At 37.7% G+C, this 15306-nt stretch overlaps 1 protein-coding gene across 1 annotated transcript in view; it reads right to left on the minus strand.

The window, feature by feature from the left end:
• DCT (dopachrome tautomerase) overlaps nucleotides 1-11200 on the minus strand; it is a 31839-nt gene extending 20639 nt beyond the window's left edge. The window contains exons 1-4 of the mRNA XM_011355490.2: nucleotides 10906-11200; nucleotides 3175-3474; nucleotides 904-1004; nucleotides 599-765 (exon numbers count right to left, since the gene is read on the minus strand). Coding sequence (XP_011353792.1) covers nucleotides 599-765; nucleotides 904-1004; nucleotides 3175-3474; nucleotides 10906-11200 — 863 coding nt within the window. The remainder of the gene's footprint in view (nucleotides 1-598; nucleotides 766-903; nucleotides 1005-3174; nucleotides 3475-10905) is intronic.
• Nucleotides 11201-15306: the final 4106 nt, after the last annotated feature.

A 15306-nucleotide genomic window follows, 5' to 3' on the forward strand; every position in this document is an offset into this window, starting at 1 on the left:
TGAAAATACATACTAAAATTGTTCTTTAAAAAAAACAAACAAAAAACTCAGAAATTCTTTTCCTAGGCATATGCCCAATGTAAAAGAATACTTACGTTTACCGAAAGATATGTACTAGACTAACAGCAGAATTCATAATAGCCCCAAACTAGAAACTAGCGCAAAGCCTGGTGATGGTTGAATGAATAAAAGGTCGTGGTCTATTCCTACATTGGAATGCTATAAAGCAATCAACAGCTACATGCAACAATAAGGATGAATCTCACAAATAAAATGTTGAACAAAATAGCCAGACGTAGAATTACTGTGATTCCATTAACACAAAAGTCAAGAACTGATAAAACTCATTTTTGCCGTTAGTATTCTAGACAGAGGTTACACTGGGAATTGGGGGAGAGTGACAAAGGGAGAATAAAGGATTTCTTGTTTCTCAATCTGAGTGTTGGTCACATGGCTATGTTTAGTTTCGGAAAATTAAGCAAGCTGTACACTTACGTGTACTTTGCTATATTATGGCATACAGCAATATAATTTTTTAAAAAAAACAAGAAAGAAAACATGGTCTCTGGATTTCCATTCCAGGTACAGATGCAATTACCTATTACAGACAATTTCCCAGCTGGAGAATCTTGAGTTCTGACTAATCAGAGTCGGATCATCTTGCCTTGCTGCCCCGAACAGTTGGTCTGTACACACGTCACACTCGTTCCTCCCAGTGGCAAAGTTCCAGTAGGGCAAAGCGAAGGACTCATTGCCAATAAGTCGCTAAAAGCAAAGGGCATTCCTAGTCATTTAATTTGTGCCATCAGATACAACACAAAACCATACAAAGCGAAGACTGGTATGGGTCTTCACCAAAGGTATAGCAAATTTTAAAGAAACAAAGGTATAATTTTCACCAACCTGGAGATCTCTTTCCAGCCACAACAAATGGTACCGGTGCCAGGTGACAAAGGCAGGTCCTTGGTGTGAGAAATCTATGGCCTTGTATGGGCGCCCTGGTCCTAAAACAATTAGGAAACTAATTAGACACCACAGAATAGAGTGTGGTTTTTTTTTTGTTTTTGTTTTTGTTTTAATGTTAAACCTTACCTGGAATGTATTTGCAAAGCCAATAAGCCAACAGTTTTTCAGTTTGAAAAAAATAAAGTTTTGTCATTTATCTCTCTGAAAGCAACATCAACAACAAAACAATTTCAGTAGCAACTAGCACTTTTAGAAAAAATTCTCTTTCATCTCTTGAAACTTTGATTGTCAACAGGAACCCAGAGAAACTAGGATCATTTTGAGCCTTTAAGAACCCCTGTTTTATATTTAATTTTAAGCAATATTTCATTAAAATAAAATCAGAGTATCCAAAGAAATAGATCTCTAAGACCTAAATGGAATATATTTTAAAAGACATTTTCTAACATATTTCTTACAAATGCACACATTTATAAGAGAGGGATTAATTAAGACTAAAGAATAAAACTAATATTGCATTTAGTCCTAATTCTGCATTTATATAATCTAGAAAAAACTTTCATGGATTTTGCCTCTGCCATCAATCAGTTACAAATACTAGCTGATAACCATGGTCGCCCAAGACTAGAAAAGAGAAAAATACATTCAAACCAATTTGGCTGGCCACTGGAACTGCCAATTTTAGTGAAAAGCTTTGGGCAATTTAATGACCTCCTTACTGCTTGTTCCATCCTTCTGCCCCTTTTCATAACAGCTTTTGATGGTTATGTAGAAACTTTAGCTAACTTTAGTTCTTTTTCAAAGTACCTATAATAATTTCAGAGAACTGAACAGACATGAATATAAATTTAATTCCTGGATACGACCAGAAACTATGGTTTTCTTTTCCTCTTGAGAAAGTAGCCTCTCATAAAGCAAAAATTCCTCAGAGTCATGACAGGAAAGCTATAAAGGTTTATAGTTAGAAGAGCCACCTTATCTATCGACAAAGACAGATGCTTACCTGGGAGGCAAGTTTTTAAAAGACTCACCCTGAGGAAAGAACTGCTGTCACTGCTGTTGGCCACACAGTCCTTTTAAAATGTTTTAATCCAGAACAAAGATTTAAAATTTTCAAAACAAAATGATGAGAGAGAATAATATTGTATGTCAACTGTCATTGAAAAATGTTTGATTCAATAAAATAAACAAAAATTTAAAGTTAAAAAAAACAATGAGGGAGAATCAAGTGATAGGGAACCGATGATAAACACAAGAACAGATAATTCCAAATGAGAATGGGACTATTCAAAGTGAGCTTGATGTCCTTACTCACCCTGACCCCACTGAGGGGCCCCTAAAGAGGGGATAATTGCAGGTATAGTCGAGGGTTCAGAATTACAGTGAGCAGAACCTGGAATGGAGTCAAGTGCTCCTGGAACAAACAGGTTATGGCTTTCCCCTGCCTGAGGATGAAGCTGGGCTTACTAGACTAATGAAGTGCCTAACAGACAAACCCCATTCCAAGTCTTACCTAGGCCCCAAATTTTAGGAACCAAAAAAGCAGGAGACCATTTTCTGAAGCATCAAACGTAACTATGGTTCAAAAGGGCTAAGCCAGGAGGAACTCTACATTGCAGTGACTCAGCTTATGCTTTTTCCTGACCAAACAACTAAAAACAAAAACAAAAACAAAAAAACCCTGGAGATCCCAGCAGTGCATGCGCACCATAAATGATGACCCGAAAGTCTAAAGACAAATACATGTGAGCTTAATGAGATACTTCTAACACAAACACTCTAAGTCTACCCAAAGATGTTTCATGTGCTTTAAGCATATGTTCAGTTAATTCTTCTAATTTGAAGAAAAGGTCAGAGAGGGCTTCCATGTCAAGATTTAGAAATGTTTTCTTCTGGAATCAAAAGTAATTTGCCTTCACTTCCCCAGCTCTTGCTTTTGAGGATTAATAGCTTCATAGAGAAGAGTTTAAACTTTGAATTTAAAACACAAATACAGGAGAGAACATTTTCAAATGTCTGCAGACAATGTACAGGAAGAAACTGCTCCATCCTAACCATAGGCAACATTTGATAATTCTGTGACTTTTCACAAACCTAATCCTTCAGTTTGTTCTCTTGTTAATTAACTTGGTCTGAAATCATTTCCCACCCATTTATCCTCTAACCCAAACCTATAATAGTGTATATTAATCTATGAGAAAAACTCACCTAATAATGTATCTCTAACAGAATAGTAATGGAGCCACACAAAGAAATCATAAATGCTGCAGTTGGCAATCTGTGGCTGGGTCCGATTGGGCCCAAGCAGGCCCAGCCAGTGTTGTGTAGTGATCACGTAGTCGGGGTGTATGGTCTTCTTTGCGAGGTCTAAGGCACCCAAGAATTGCTCCCTCTCCTGAGGAGTCAAGGAATGGATGTTCTGTCGAACAACTGGTGGTTTCTTTCGATCGCAGTTGAGGCCAATCCAGCCAAACTTGCAGCCTCCACAGTTATAGCCAGCAAAGTTTCCTAGTATGTTTTAAAAAGGAGGGAGAGGGAGAGATAGAAAAAGAAGTAAGTTTATGTAGCTAGGAAGAAATTTCTATATTTGAACTTTGGAGTAGAATGCAAAGACGATGAAGGTGCTTACAAGAGGGCGAACAAAGCCAATTTCCTTCCCTTAATCTCCTCTTGAAAAGTTTATATCTCAAAGTGAACTGAACATTAGAAAATTGCCTAGAAATTTTTCCTGCAAAGAAACAGGATATGAAATGTATTACATGCTGTTATGGTCTGAATTGTGTCTCCCTCAAAATTCATATGTCAAAATCTTAACCCCCAATACCTCCAGATGTGACTGTATTTCAAAATAGGGTCTTAAAAAGAGGTAACTGAGGTTAAATGAGGTCATTAGGGTGGCCCTTGGCCCTTAATCCAGTATGACTGGTATCCTTATAAGAAGAGGAAATTTGGACACAGAGAGTTATAGAGAGAAGATCATGTGAAGACAAGGAGAAAACAGCCAAACCTACCAACACCTTGCTCTTGGACTTCAGGCCTCCAGAACAGTGAGAGAATAAATTTTTGTTGGTCATCCAGTCTGCAGTACTTTGTTACCGTAGCCCCAGCAAACTAATCCCATGCTGTGTTCTACATTCTCCTTACTCTCATGGGTCATGCAGGGGGTTCCTTCCTACATCCTCTCTACACCCCCACTTGTGACTAAGCAGCAGCCATGATGTCCACACTGCTGAGCCCTGCTGTCCTGTGGCACACACTGAAAGGCTGACACAAATTGTTCATTGATTTACAGAAGGAAGAGAATATATACCAATCTAAAGGTGGAACCAAAATATATAAGCTGATATCTAGGAATTTAAGTGATATCTAACATTTAAAAAGCTGGTTTATTTCACAAAAGAGACAGAGTTAAGATAAAAATCAATGGAGGATGACAGGTCATAAAGGTGAATTAGCTGCTGTGGTGTCAGGAAGTGCAAATCACTGCAGGTTCCTGTGGCTGCACAAATGTCTCTGCTCTATCAACCTAGGGAATGAGGATTGGTCATTATCAAGCCCTAAGCATTTTTCTGATTAACGCCAAAGTTTTAATTATTTTCGCTTACCTTGACTTTTCCCTTCTTAATCTTGTGTTGTTTTTAGTATGGCCAGCACCTCATTTTTTAGATGGTAGTAAGATAGAGAGTAACAATTACATATTACTGGAGCGAAACGTTGAAACAAAAAAGGAATAATAATCCTTATCTCCTAGGGACTAAGAGGGGTTATGGAAAGCATTTAACGTGGGTGACCAGCTCCTGTGCTATCTCCTCCTCCTTCCTCCACCTCATGTTTCCAGACATTTTACTTGCTCTTCCTTCTGTCATTGCCTGGTTACCTACTCCTCCTCCTTTAAGCTTCACGATGGGTCCTCTACAAGGTCATCCTTGATCCCCCACATCGGGGGCAGATACTCCCATTCTATGCTCCCATTGTACTTACTATTCCCCCTTCACTGCATTTATTGCACAGACTGTAAACTTCTACTTGTCTCAGGTACAGGCAACTGCAAGGCAGTTATCCTGCTGCAGAGTCCTGTGCTTGGCCTGGTGCAAAATGAACATTCGTTGAATAAATGAAAGAAATGTAAAGCTGAATCTCCATGACATACACTTTAAATATTTTACAATTTTATTTGTCAGTTATACCTCAATAAAGCTGAAGTTTTTTAAAAAAATTGATTTAGAAAAGAAAAAAGTATGTCAACTATCCTTTAACTAAAAAAGTTAAAAAAAATTTTTAAAGGAGTATAAAACGTGCAGCAGATAATTCAGTAAACATAAATTTTCTTCTTCCTTTTTCTTCCTGTCCTTGTGGATTAGAAGGAAAAGTTTGTCCTGTAAACTATATGCACTAAGATAAAGGTAAGTGAAAAATATTATGACTGTAGTAAGAGAGAGGGCTATTTGGATCTCTAAAGAAAATGTTCCAATGGCATGAAAACAAAATGATGAACATTTGTGCACTGTAAAGAAAATACTCAGCCCTTCTTTTCTATTAACTCACTAGATTTTTTTGATAAAGAAAATGCCCTTAAAAATGTCATAAGTAGGAAGAATTTTTCAAAAGTAATTGGTTATTTTCATTCTATGCTCTTTGTCACATGCAAAATAGTCTATCTATCCTTATATAGCTCAATTATCTGTATTTTCCTGTTTCAACACTGTATGAGAACATAAGTAAAAAAAAAAATACTTAAAAGGGGTTAAACATTAAAATTTATATTGATTATTGGAATGAAGCTATTAAATACAAATTATTTAACAAATAGTTATTGTGCAGCTACTATGCAAGGTGCTTCAGGCTTCATGGAGTTTGGAGTCTATTTTCCATTAAGGTACCTACTAAAATTGCACATTAACTATTTTAAAAACATTTTTGATTTAAATATGTCACCTACTCTGACAGCTTTTAAAGGAATAAAGCATTTTTTGAGGAATGATTGAATAAAATGCATCTGAAGAATACTAAACACTCAAACTCCCAGCTGCTTACCTATAGCCAGATAATTGGAGGGTGAATGTATAGTCGCAGCTCTACAATAAAAAAGCAATCCCTTCCTTCAAAATGCTAAGAAATAGCATACCTAAATTTTGTAATAATAAATTCATGTATTTCTACATTTAAAGGCGTAAGACTTGTCTTTGAATTTGGGGGTCTCATTGTTGAAACTGAGTAATTTATCATGAGTTTTAAGATTCCTGTGATTTTTTTAACCACAATTCTTTTGTGTTACTAGAAACAAAATTATCAATAACTGATTATCTCCCTCACTCATTTATTCAACAAATAATTTGTTAACACTACTACCTAAACTGTAGTCAAAACCAAGCATGCCTCTCACTGTGCACCTACAGCTTTATGTACATTCACAAATTGCCACACTTAGTAACTTTGGCCTTCACCTCTCAGAGACTGTCATATTGGGATAAGAGTTCTACTGGTAGACTTCTTATGTAAAACAAGCATGTTAATACATTAGAGCACTAAGAACAGTGCCTGGTAACAGATTAAGTTCTATATTGTTATGATTACTAGTATTACTAAATTCTTCTTATCAAGTAGTATCGTGTAAGTGTTAGTTTTCATAGCTGTCTTACTCATCCACCCCACTGTGGACACATTAAAGATCAGGTCATGTATTTTTCCCCTTTATACCTGAAGGGCCTAACATAATTGGTGTTAAATAAACATCGGACGGGTATGATGAAGGAATCCATGAATAATTGAATAAAAGGTATTAGGCACCAGAGGATGCAGATGTAAGTAAGGCACAGTATCTTCATCTAGGGGAGATTAGGGACACGGCACAATGAAATACCAACACATGTCTAACTGTGGAGAAAGTGAAAACAGAAGAATAAACCAAGCAGTGTGGATAACAAAAGTCAAAATGATTAAGACTCAGAAAACCAGAGATGCTTCACAATTATGTTGAATGAAGATATCTCTTCACAAAGCCAGAGTTGTCCCTGAAAAGCAGTGTAGAAGTACTAAAAAGAAAGCATCTGTTTGAATTTAAACTCACCTGTAACCCAGAAATGTATTCCATTTAAAAAAAATTTACTTTTCCAGCAAGTCTCAGAGAAAATACACCAAAGCTTTGCAATCAGATCTTTTTCATTTTTGAGCTTCTAAACCTGATCTCAAGAATTTGGTAAAATGTTGAAGGTAACTGAAAAGTGCAACAATGTGAAACCTTAGCACTCAAAATATTTTTTTTTAATAGTTCCTTACATCAACGGAATATGAATTAATTTTTTTTCCTTAATCCACCAATAGCAGCAGAGAAAAATATAAGAAGAGGGCCCTTTTAGAAAGAATTGCATTATCTCACTGGGGAAAATAAAGGGTACCTAGATATCAATCTATTATTGAGCATGTCCTTGAGCAAAAATTAAAATTAAAAACAAAGTCTGATACCTACTTAGGATTGGGATAAAAATGGAAAGAGTGAGAACAACCAAACAATGCATGTTTCCACACGAACTGCAACAGTTCAACCTCAGAAGGCTATTAGACTAAATAAGCTTAAAGACCGCCAATTAGTGAATTTACAAGGAGCTGTAAAAGGCCTACTCCTTTTCATTAGAGATTCTATTATTTTAATAACAATACTTTATGCTCACATAGGGCCTTTCATCTACAAAGCTCAAAAGAATTTTACAAGTGCGGTTTCATTATTATCCCCATTTCAGAGATTGAAAAATGGAAGCTCCTAGTCACTTGTACAAACAAGAAGTTCTCAGACAACTGTTTAAAAATTATTTGGTATGCATGTTTTTCAAAAGTCCAAAGACATAGCTGTGACTGGTTATTCTCAGAAATGCCAACTAACAGGTAGTAAAGTGAGGCTAAGTCTCCTGAAATTCAACTCTTTCTGACCATTAAATTCAGTAATTTTTGGTTTCAAATTATCCCCACAGAGAAGAGAGAAGATCTCTCTAGAAAATTTGAGCATATAATTTATGGGTACTTTTCCCCCTGAGTTTGCATTTATTTCAATTTAATAGACTAAAATCTTTTACCAACTTCAAGATCATGAAGACTATGATGTGTTTATTTTTTTAATGTTTTTATGGTAAGAATACTTAACATGAGATCTACCCTCTTAACACATTTTTAAGTGTATGATGCATTGTCGTAGGTACAAAATAGCACTCTAGAGCTAATCTTGTTTAACTGAAACTTTATGCTGGCTTATTAGTAACTTTCCATTTCCTTCTCCAAGGCCCCTGGTAACCACCATTCCACTCTGATTTCATGAATACGACTAATTTAAATACTTCATATAAGTGGGATCATGCATTGTCTTTCTGTGACTGACTTATTTCCTTAACATACTCTGCTCCAGGTTCACCCATATTGTCACATATTGCAGGATTTCCTTCTTTTTTAAGGTTGAATAATAACCAATTACACACATATATGCCCCTTGCCTAGGATGTGGAAAAAAGGGAACTCTTGTGCGCTATTGGTAGGAATGCAAAATGTGCTGCCGCTATGGAAAACAGTATGGTAGTTCCTCAAAAAAATTAAAAATAGAACTATCATATGATCTAGTAATCCAAATTCTTGGTATTTATCCAAAACAATTAAAATCAGGATCTTGAAGAAATATTGATATCACCATGTTCATTGCAGCACTATTCCCAAGTCGAGATATAGAAACAACCTAAATGTCCAAATGAATGGCGCATTTGTTTTTTCACTGAATGAACAAAGTTCAGGGTCATCAACCATCTGGTTGCTAAAAGCTAATCTACACTTTTCCTTTAACAAATCTTGGTTGACCTCAAAGGAATCCCAGGAGTCCTATTTGCAAAAGAATTATGAGGCTGTCAGAAAGGAAGGCTTTCGGGCATTCAAGATCAGTTTTAAATTCTGAAGACTGCCTCCTAAACCATAAAAAAGCTACCCTAGGAAGGCAAGCAACTCATTCTTTAGAGAAAATACACTAAAAGAAATGGGTCTTGCTTTGGGACATTTGACACATCACAGTGACTATTGCATGTACTAAATAACTTTCCAGTTCCATCACTAAGGACTTAGTCTGGTGCCCTGAGACTCAAAGAAAAAAAACCATTTGGCCAACATAAGCGGAGCCATCCAAAGTTGGGACGGAAAGAACTATGGTCCTTAACGGGTCTAGACAGGTCAAATCATGGAGGAGGGTGAGTCGTAGCCTGGTAGTGGGTCTCGGGGGGCAATCATGGCCTTGACAATGGCTGGGAATGGATATCATACACCCTGAGAGTCACTGTGACCCTAAATTACTGTCGCTTCTAGAAAAATATTTATAAGTATTTTCTCAGAAAAAAATAATAATATAATTATCCCTTCTGTTCCTCCAGCCTCTAGTCTTTCCATCCCCATCTTAACCAAACAAACAAATAAACAAAAAACACACCTCTTACCCAGGTCAAAAAGATAAAGTAGATAGTGATGAGTTAACAGTTGTACCTGATTTCCTAATATCTTCTGCCTCAGGATTCTATAAAATGGAGATTTCCAACCTTTGTAAGTTATGACATTGAATGACTTGAAAATAAGTGCTGTAGAAGAGTTTTTGAGTCATGTGTTGTGTGGTTTCCAATCACACAAGTAATATAAAACTTGTTGCTTCACATTAGACTGAAAAGCCATGAGAATCTACAACATAATGTCTATAGAAGCAAATGCTCGACTAGCTTAGAAAAAAATGGATCGTATATATTTGATATGCTATTAAAAATTTCTTGTCACAATTAATACCCAAAGCAAAACTAACAGTTTCTTTTAATCACAGAATTAACAATATGACCACAAAATGATTATAAAGCCAGAATTTTTTTTTAAGTTTTAAAATATCTAACATCATTTCTACATTAACATCACAGCCCTTTGTACTTTCCCTTAGTTTATTTTTTATACCCTTACGTAGCTCAATTATCTGTATTTTCCTATGTTCCGGCTTTATATAAGAACATAAGAAAAACATAATTTAAAAAGGAAAAACTCTTATGCAGCTGGACACTGTAGTACAGTGTCCAAGGGCTTTGCTAAAGTTGCCGCTTATGTTTTTTGTGTTTTAAATGCCCTGCATGGCGGTTTATAATCGCCGTGCATGGCTATTGACACTGGAGGGGAGTCCTGCCGAAGAGGATTTGAGAAAGCTCAAAAGAGCCAGAGGAATAAGAAATGCACAGAGATTTCAAAGAAATGGGTAATAAGAGAGACCAGGCTTAAAAGAGGACACGGAGCAAATTCTGAAATGCTCACATCAAACCCGGACAAGAGTGAAAAAGGACATTGTTATCTAATACAATCCTCCATTTTCCAGTTCCCTGAGGATGCTTTGTCCTGCCACATCTCCCCAACTTTGTCGAAGATACAACCCAGGCATAACCTTAACAGGGAAGATGTACCCCGCTCGAGACCTGTTCAAATCATTAGAAATTATGAAACTAGAACTCGGAACATCTGCCTTTGACGACTGCCTTCTAGATGCCAACCTCACACACCTCCCTCTTCAACAAGTGCAGACCCATTTCAGGAGAGGGCACCAAATACTTCTTGAAAGAACTGGCTCTGGGTTTCAAAGCTAGCTCTTGAGCTCTTTAGCTTCCCTTCCAACAAACAAGCCACTGGTATGCTGGCATGAGCACATATAGCCAGGCTTGAGCCAAGTAATATTAATTTAGTTTTCATAACTAGATGTACTAGAGGATGTGAAGAACATAACCAGGACATCAGCCTTACTCAATTCACTGTATGAAAAAGAAACATGGTTTGCCTTTCAAAACCTAGTCTAACAGTCTCAAGAGTCCCATCTCTTCCTTAGAAGAGACTCCTTTCCCCTCTGGGCCCTCCCCAGCAAGCTCGAAGCAGGCCAGGTCTCCCCACAGGGGCATCCCTCACCTGTGCACTTGCAGGTCCGATTGAAGAACTTCCGTGGCCACCGTTCTCGGTCATCCTGGTTTCGCAGGACGTAGGGACCACCCCAGGGCCTGGTGTCTGTCTGCACCTCCGTGCACTGGCCTCGGCCCGTCTGAGAGCCACAGACGTTGCCCGGCTCCACACCCAGTGGCGGGCAGCACTCCTTAGACACGAGGTTGTCCATCGTCATGCAGACCCGGGGAAACTGCGCCCAGACCCCAGGCAGGATTCCACAGCTCAGGCAACTGAGCAGAAGCCCCCATCGAAGGGGGCTCATCGCTTTATAATGGGGAGAACGCTTGCTTTCCTTACTTCTATCCTGTTTTCTTCTCGTCTTCCACTCTTGAGCATTCACTCAGTTTCGATTTTTGGTTTTAGGGAGGGTTTTTTTTGTATATTTTTGGTTTACGTTCTAGTTCCTCTCCTCTTTAAAAAATGCCCACAAAATTTAGGACCCACGCATGTGCATGTGTGTACATGCACATGCACAGACTATTTTATGTGATCCAAGCAACTAAAACAAATTTAATTCCATTAGAGGTGCCTCTAACAACTAGATTTAATGAAGACAGCGCTTCTCGCCGTCTTCTCCCCCGTTAAATCAGGTTTTGTCTAATTGAATTAATTTGCAGAGCACTCCAGTCATACCACTTATTATGCTGGTATTTCTAAGTCCCCCTCCTTTCTTCCTTAGCCCGTGACTTTAATTGCCTCGAACTCAGTTCAAAAGCGAAACACCAGGCTGCTTTTATTCTGTCTGGCTTGCCAAGCCACGAGGCCTTGTGGGGTTTATGTAAGGGCTGGGAGAAGCCATCATTAGAAGGATTAGTGTTAGTGAAATCCTCAGGGTTAACACATGACCCAAAGTGCACAATGAAGTAGATAAAGTTTCTGGCTTTGTTTCAAGAGGGTAAAAGCATCTTCATTATCTGGGCTCATGTGCTCCAGCCAAGCTTGTGACTTCAGACTTCCCAGAGTGTCAATAGACGCAGTGAGCTCGTAGTCAAAGGCCCTTTACAGATGAGCGTGCATTGCTAACTACGGTTCACTCCTGACTGCACAGGACAGTCTGTGCACAGCTATGTGAAACTGGTTCAAACAGTTCCTAAAAATACTTTATAGTAGGGCATAAAGATACAGAATGTTATGTCCCAAAGAGAATTCCTAGGGTTAGAAATATTTTATATAGCTGTTCCTATCCCACGTGCTTCTGTGTCACCCCACAATATTAAGTAGTTGTGACTAATTAAATGGCAGTTCTCAACTCTAACTGTATATCACTGCCAGCCAGTACCCCAAGCTCGCTGAAGCGGAATCTCTAAGGGCATGGACCGGACCAGCATATTTTATAAGTTCTCTAGACCATTCTAAGGCGAACTCAAAGTTGAAATCACTGGGTCAAAATAAAGCACAGCATTATTTCTCTCTCTCTCTCTCTCTCTCTCTCTCTCTCTCTCTCTCTCTCTGTGTGTGTGTGTGTGTGTGTGTGTGAGTGTGTGTTTTGATTCCCTCAAAGTCCTTTCGAACTCCTATGTATTACTTGATTCTGTGATTTTAGGAGTCAGAAAGTAGTCTAATGTATTCAGTCTCTGTTCTGCTCCAGGTACTAAGCTAGGAGCTTGGTATGAATTGTTTCAGGTTATTTATTCACTGGCTATTATCCCCATTTCACAGAAGAGAAAGTGGAGGCTGCAAGACCTCAGGTAACAAGCCCTGTGACTGAGCTGTATTTTCTTACCTCCACGGTCATGGTCTTTTCACTATGCTGCATTGCTAAATTTATCATTTTCTCCAGGGGAATGCTTTATGCTAAGGGACTGATGAAAACTTCTATTTCTTTATCTCCTACTCTATGCCAGGTCCTGTGCTAGGCTTGCTTTCCTTACCTATGTTATTTTATCTAAATTATAATAAACCACTGCTTGTAATTTAAATATCTCTAATTCAAATGAATTGTTTTAATATTGCTACCCTAGATGGAAGCCCTAAGCAGGTCAGAATAGAATTAGGAAATCCTCATTCTGATAGAGGAAACTGGCTGAAGTTGAGAATGTATGGTCCCTCCTAGCCGTACGATAACTGAATTACCTTTTGATACCAGCCGTCCTCCTACATTAAAGCATGTTATGAGAAAACGTCAGGTGAAAATTCTAAGGCATTTTTATATCATCTAATATACATCACAATGTCATTTTTATAACACTGAGGATCCAGTAGAGAAATTTCTCTCAGTACCCAGAAAATCTGTGCTTTCTTGTAGCAACTAGCTTGTCCTGAACTTTTTAGACCCTGTGAATCTTAGAATAGTGTTTCTTCTTTTGCCTTGGTCAGTTGTGAAGCTTAGAGCCAAACTGGCAGCCCCCGTGTCAAATGACTGAGTCACACATTATCTGGTTTGATATTTTCCTTCTCTTGTGTTCCTGGATTCTGGGATTCCTCTTTTATCCATTTGCAAATTTTTGCATTTCTCCAGCCTATCTCAAGTTTCCTAAGAAAGGAGACAGAGAGATATATACATCCACATATATATCTGTGTAAGTCCAAAGGTAATAAACACCCACCCAACTTATTGTTTGTTAGAAAGTCAGGGCTTAGAGAATTCAAAATGAATTCCTGAGAAACTGATGTAAGTAATCAGAGATCTAAGGACATAAGCTAAGAAGATCTCAGATCATGAGCATGGGTATATTGAGCCCATTACTTGCCAATGGAAGCTATAAAATCAAAGACTGTTCTAAGGAATGTTCTGAACCCAAGTAAAGAGGCAGCTGAGTATCATGGAGTTAAATAACGTAAATGTAGAAGAGGGCTTGATTAGAAAGCATTTTACCCTGTCCTTCTATAGTCAAGGCAAGAATCTTAATGGAAAAAAAAATGTTCTTCATACTTTCATTGTGCATTTCAACACCTTGCACCACCTTGCCCATAAGAAGGACCCAAAAATGTTCATACTTTCATTGTACATTTCAACACCTTGCACCATCTTGCCCATAAGAAGGACCCAATGCATGTTCATGGGAGTGAACTGAATTCAATACTTGAGTGAATGATTCAGAGTGGGCAAAACTTTGCAGCTAGGATGCCAGTCCATACTTTTCCTACATTCAGAGAAATGGCTCAAAGCCTCGTAAGCAACTAAATGGAGAGCTAAAAATTTTAGAGCCATTGCTAAAATTAAAACAGAGAAATCATCTGCGTTGTTCTTCTGCTTGTCAGCAAGTTGAGTGCTCTTTTCTCCATGTTTCTGAATGTGAAAATCCTCCCCATTTTTAGTCCCTGCTGGACTCCTCTGTCTGACGCTTTTTTATCTATTTTCTGCTGCCACATCATGGAGAAAAGAGATTATTTTTTTTTTCTTCTGTGTCCAAATTGTTTCCTAAATGCTGGGCATCTGTACTGATAAGGCTTTTGCTTTCTACATCTAAGAGCTTTTCTTTTCTTGGTGGTGTGAATTGTTCTTCAGAGGAATTACAGGTTAGGAATTGGCGGTGTGACTTCTGCTAGTTCAGTTGGATGCATTTTTTTCCTCCTACATGCTTTTATTTTATTTTATTTTATTTTGATAGTCTACCCTTAAGGCTGTGTTTATATATCAAACATATTTTTTAATTTCAGATTTTGTATCACTCATATTTATATTCAACTCAGTTGTTTGTTATACACATTCGTGCCCTCCAATTCTTATTTTATCATTTTGTTTTTTGTCCTTTGTCCTGGTAATCAGTATTTAATTTAGATTTTTTATCTGTATACTTATAATTTAATGACTGAGTTGTGGAAGTAATATAGCTACTCCTGCTGCAAAATATGGATCCGAGAAGGAAGGGAATCACTCTCCTTCTGCCCACTTCTGATCAAACCCAGAAAATACCACTTATACATTTACAAGAGGTTGTTTAGGCTGAAAATGTAAACTTCTCTAGACAATTTTAGTACTAATAGATCCACCAGAGTTTATAAATGCACGATTAAGAGTATTCAGAGTCTGGAAGGATCACTAAAATATATTGTCAAGTGAAAAATATAAGGTGCATACCTGTGAATTCACTATGCTAACATTTTTGTGCAAAGAGGTTGGGGTGGGGCGTGAGAAAGAGAAAGTAAGAGAGAAAGAGAGAGAGGTAGGGAGAGGGGCTTGCCTATCTATCTGTGTGTGAATGTATAGAATATACACAAGAAATTGGTTGAGGGACTTTCACTGGGAAGAGGACCTAAAAGGCTGGAAAATTGGAGAGAAAAGGAGATTTTTGTTCCTTCTACACTTTTGTATATTTTGAATTTTGAACCACAGACATACAGTAATTATTTTTTTAATCATAAATATAAAATTTTAAGTTAAAAAACTTAGAATGATGGGTACTTGTGAGGATAACATTATGTAAA

Source organism: Pteropus vampyrus, unplaced genomic scaffold (genome assembly GCF_000151845.1).
Source record: "Pteropus vampyrus isolate Shadow unplaced genomic scaffold, Pvam_2.0 Scaffold21, whole genome shotgun sequence".
Lineage (NCBI taxonomy): Eukaryota > Metazoa > Chordata > Mammalia > Chiroptera > Pteropodidae > Pteropus > Pteropus vampyrus.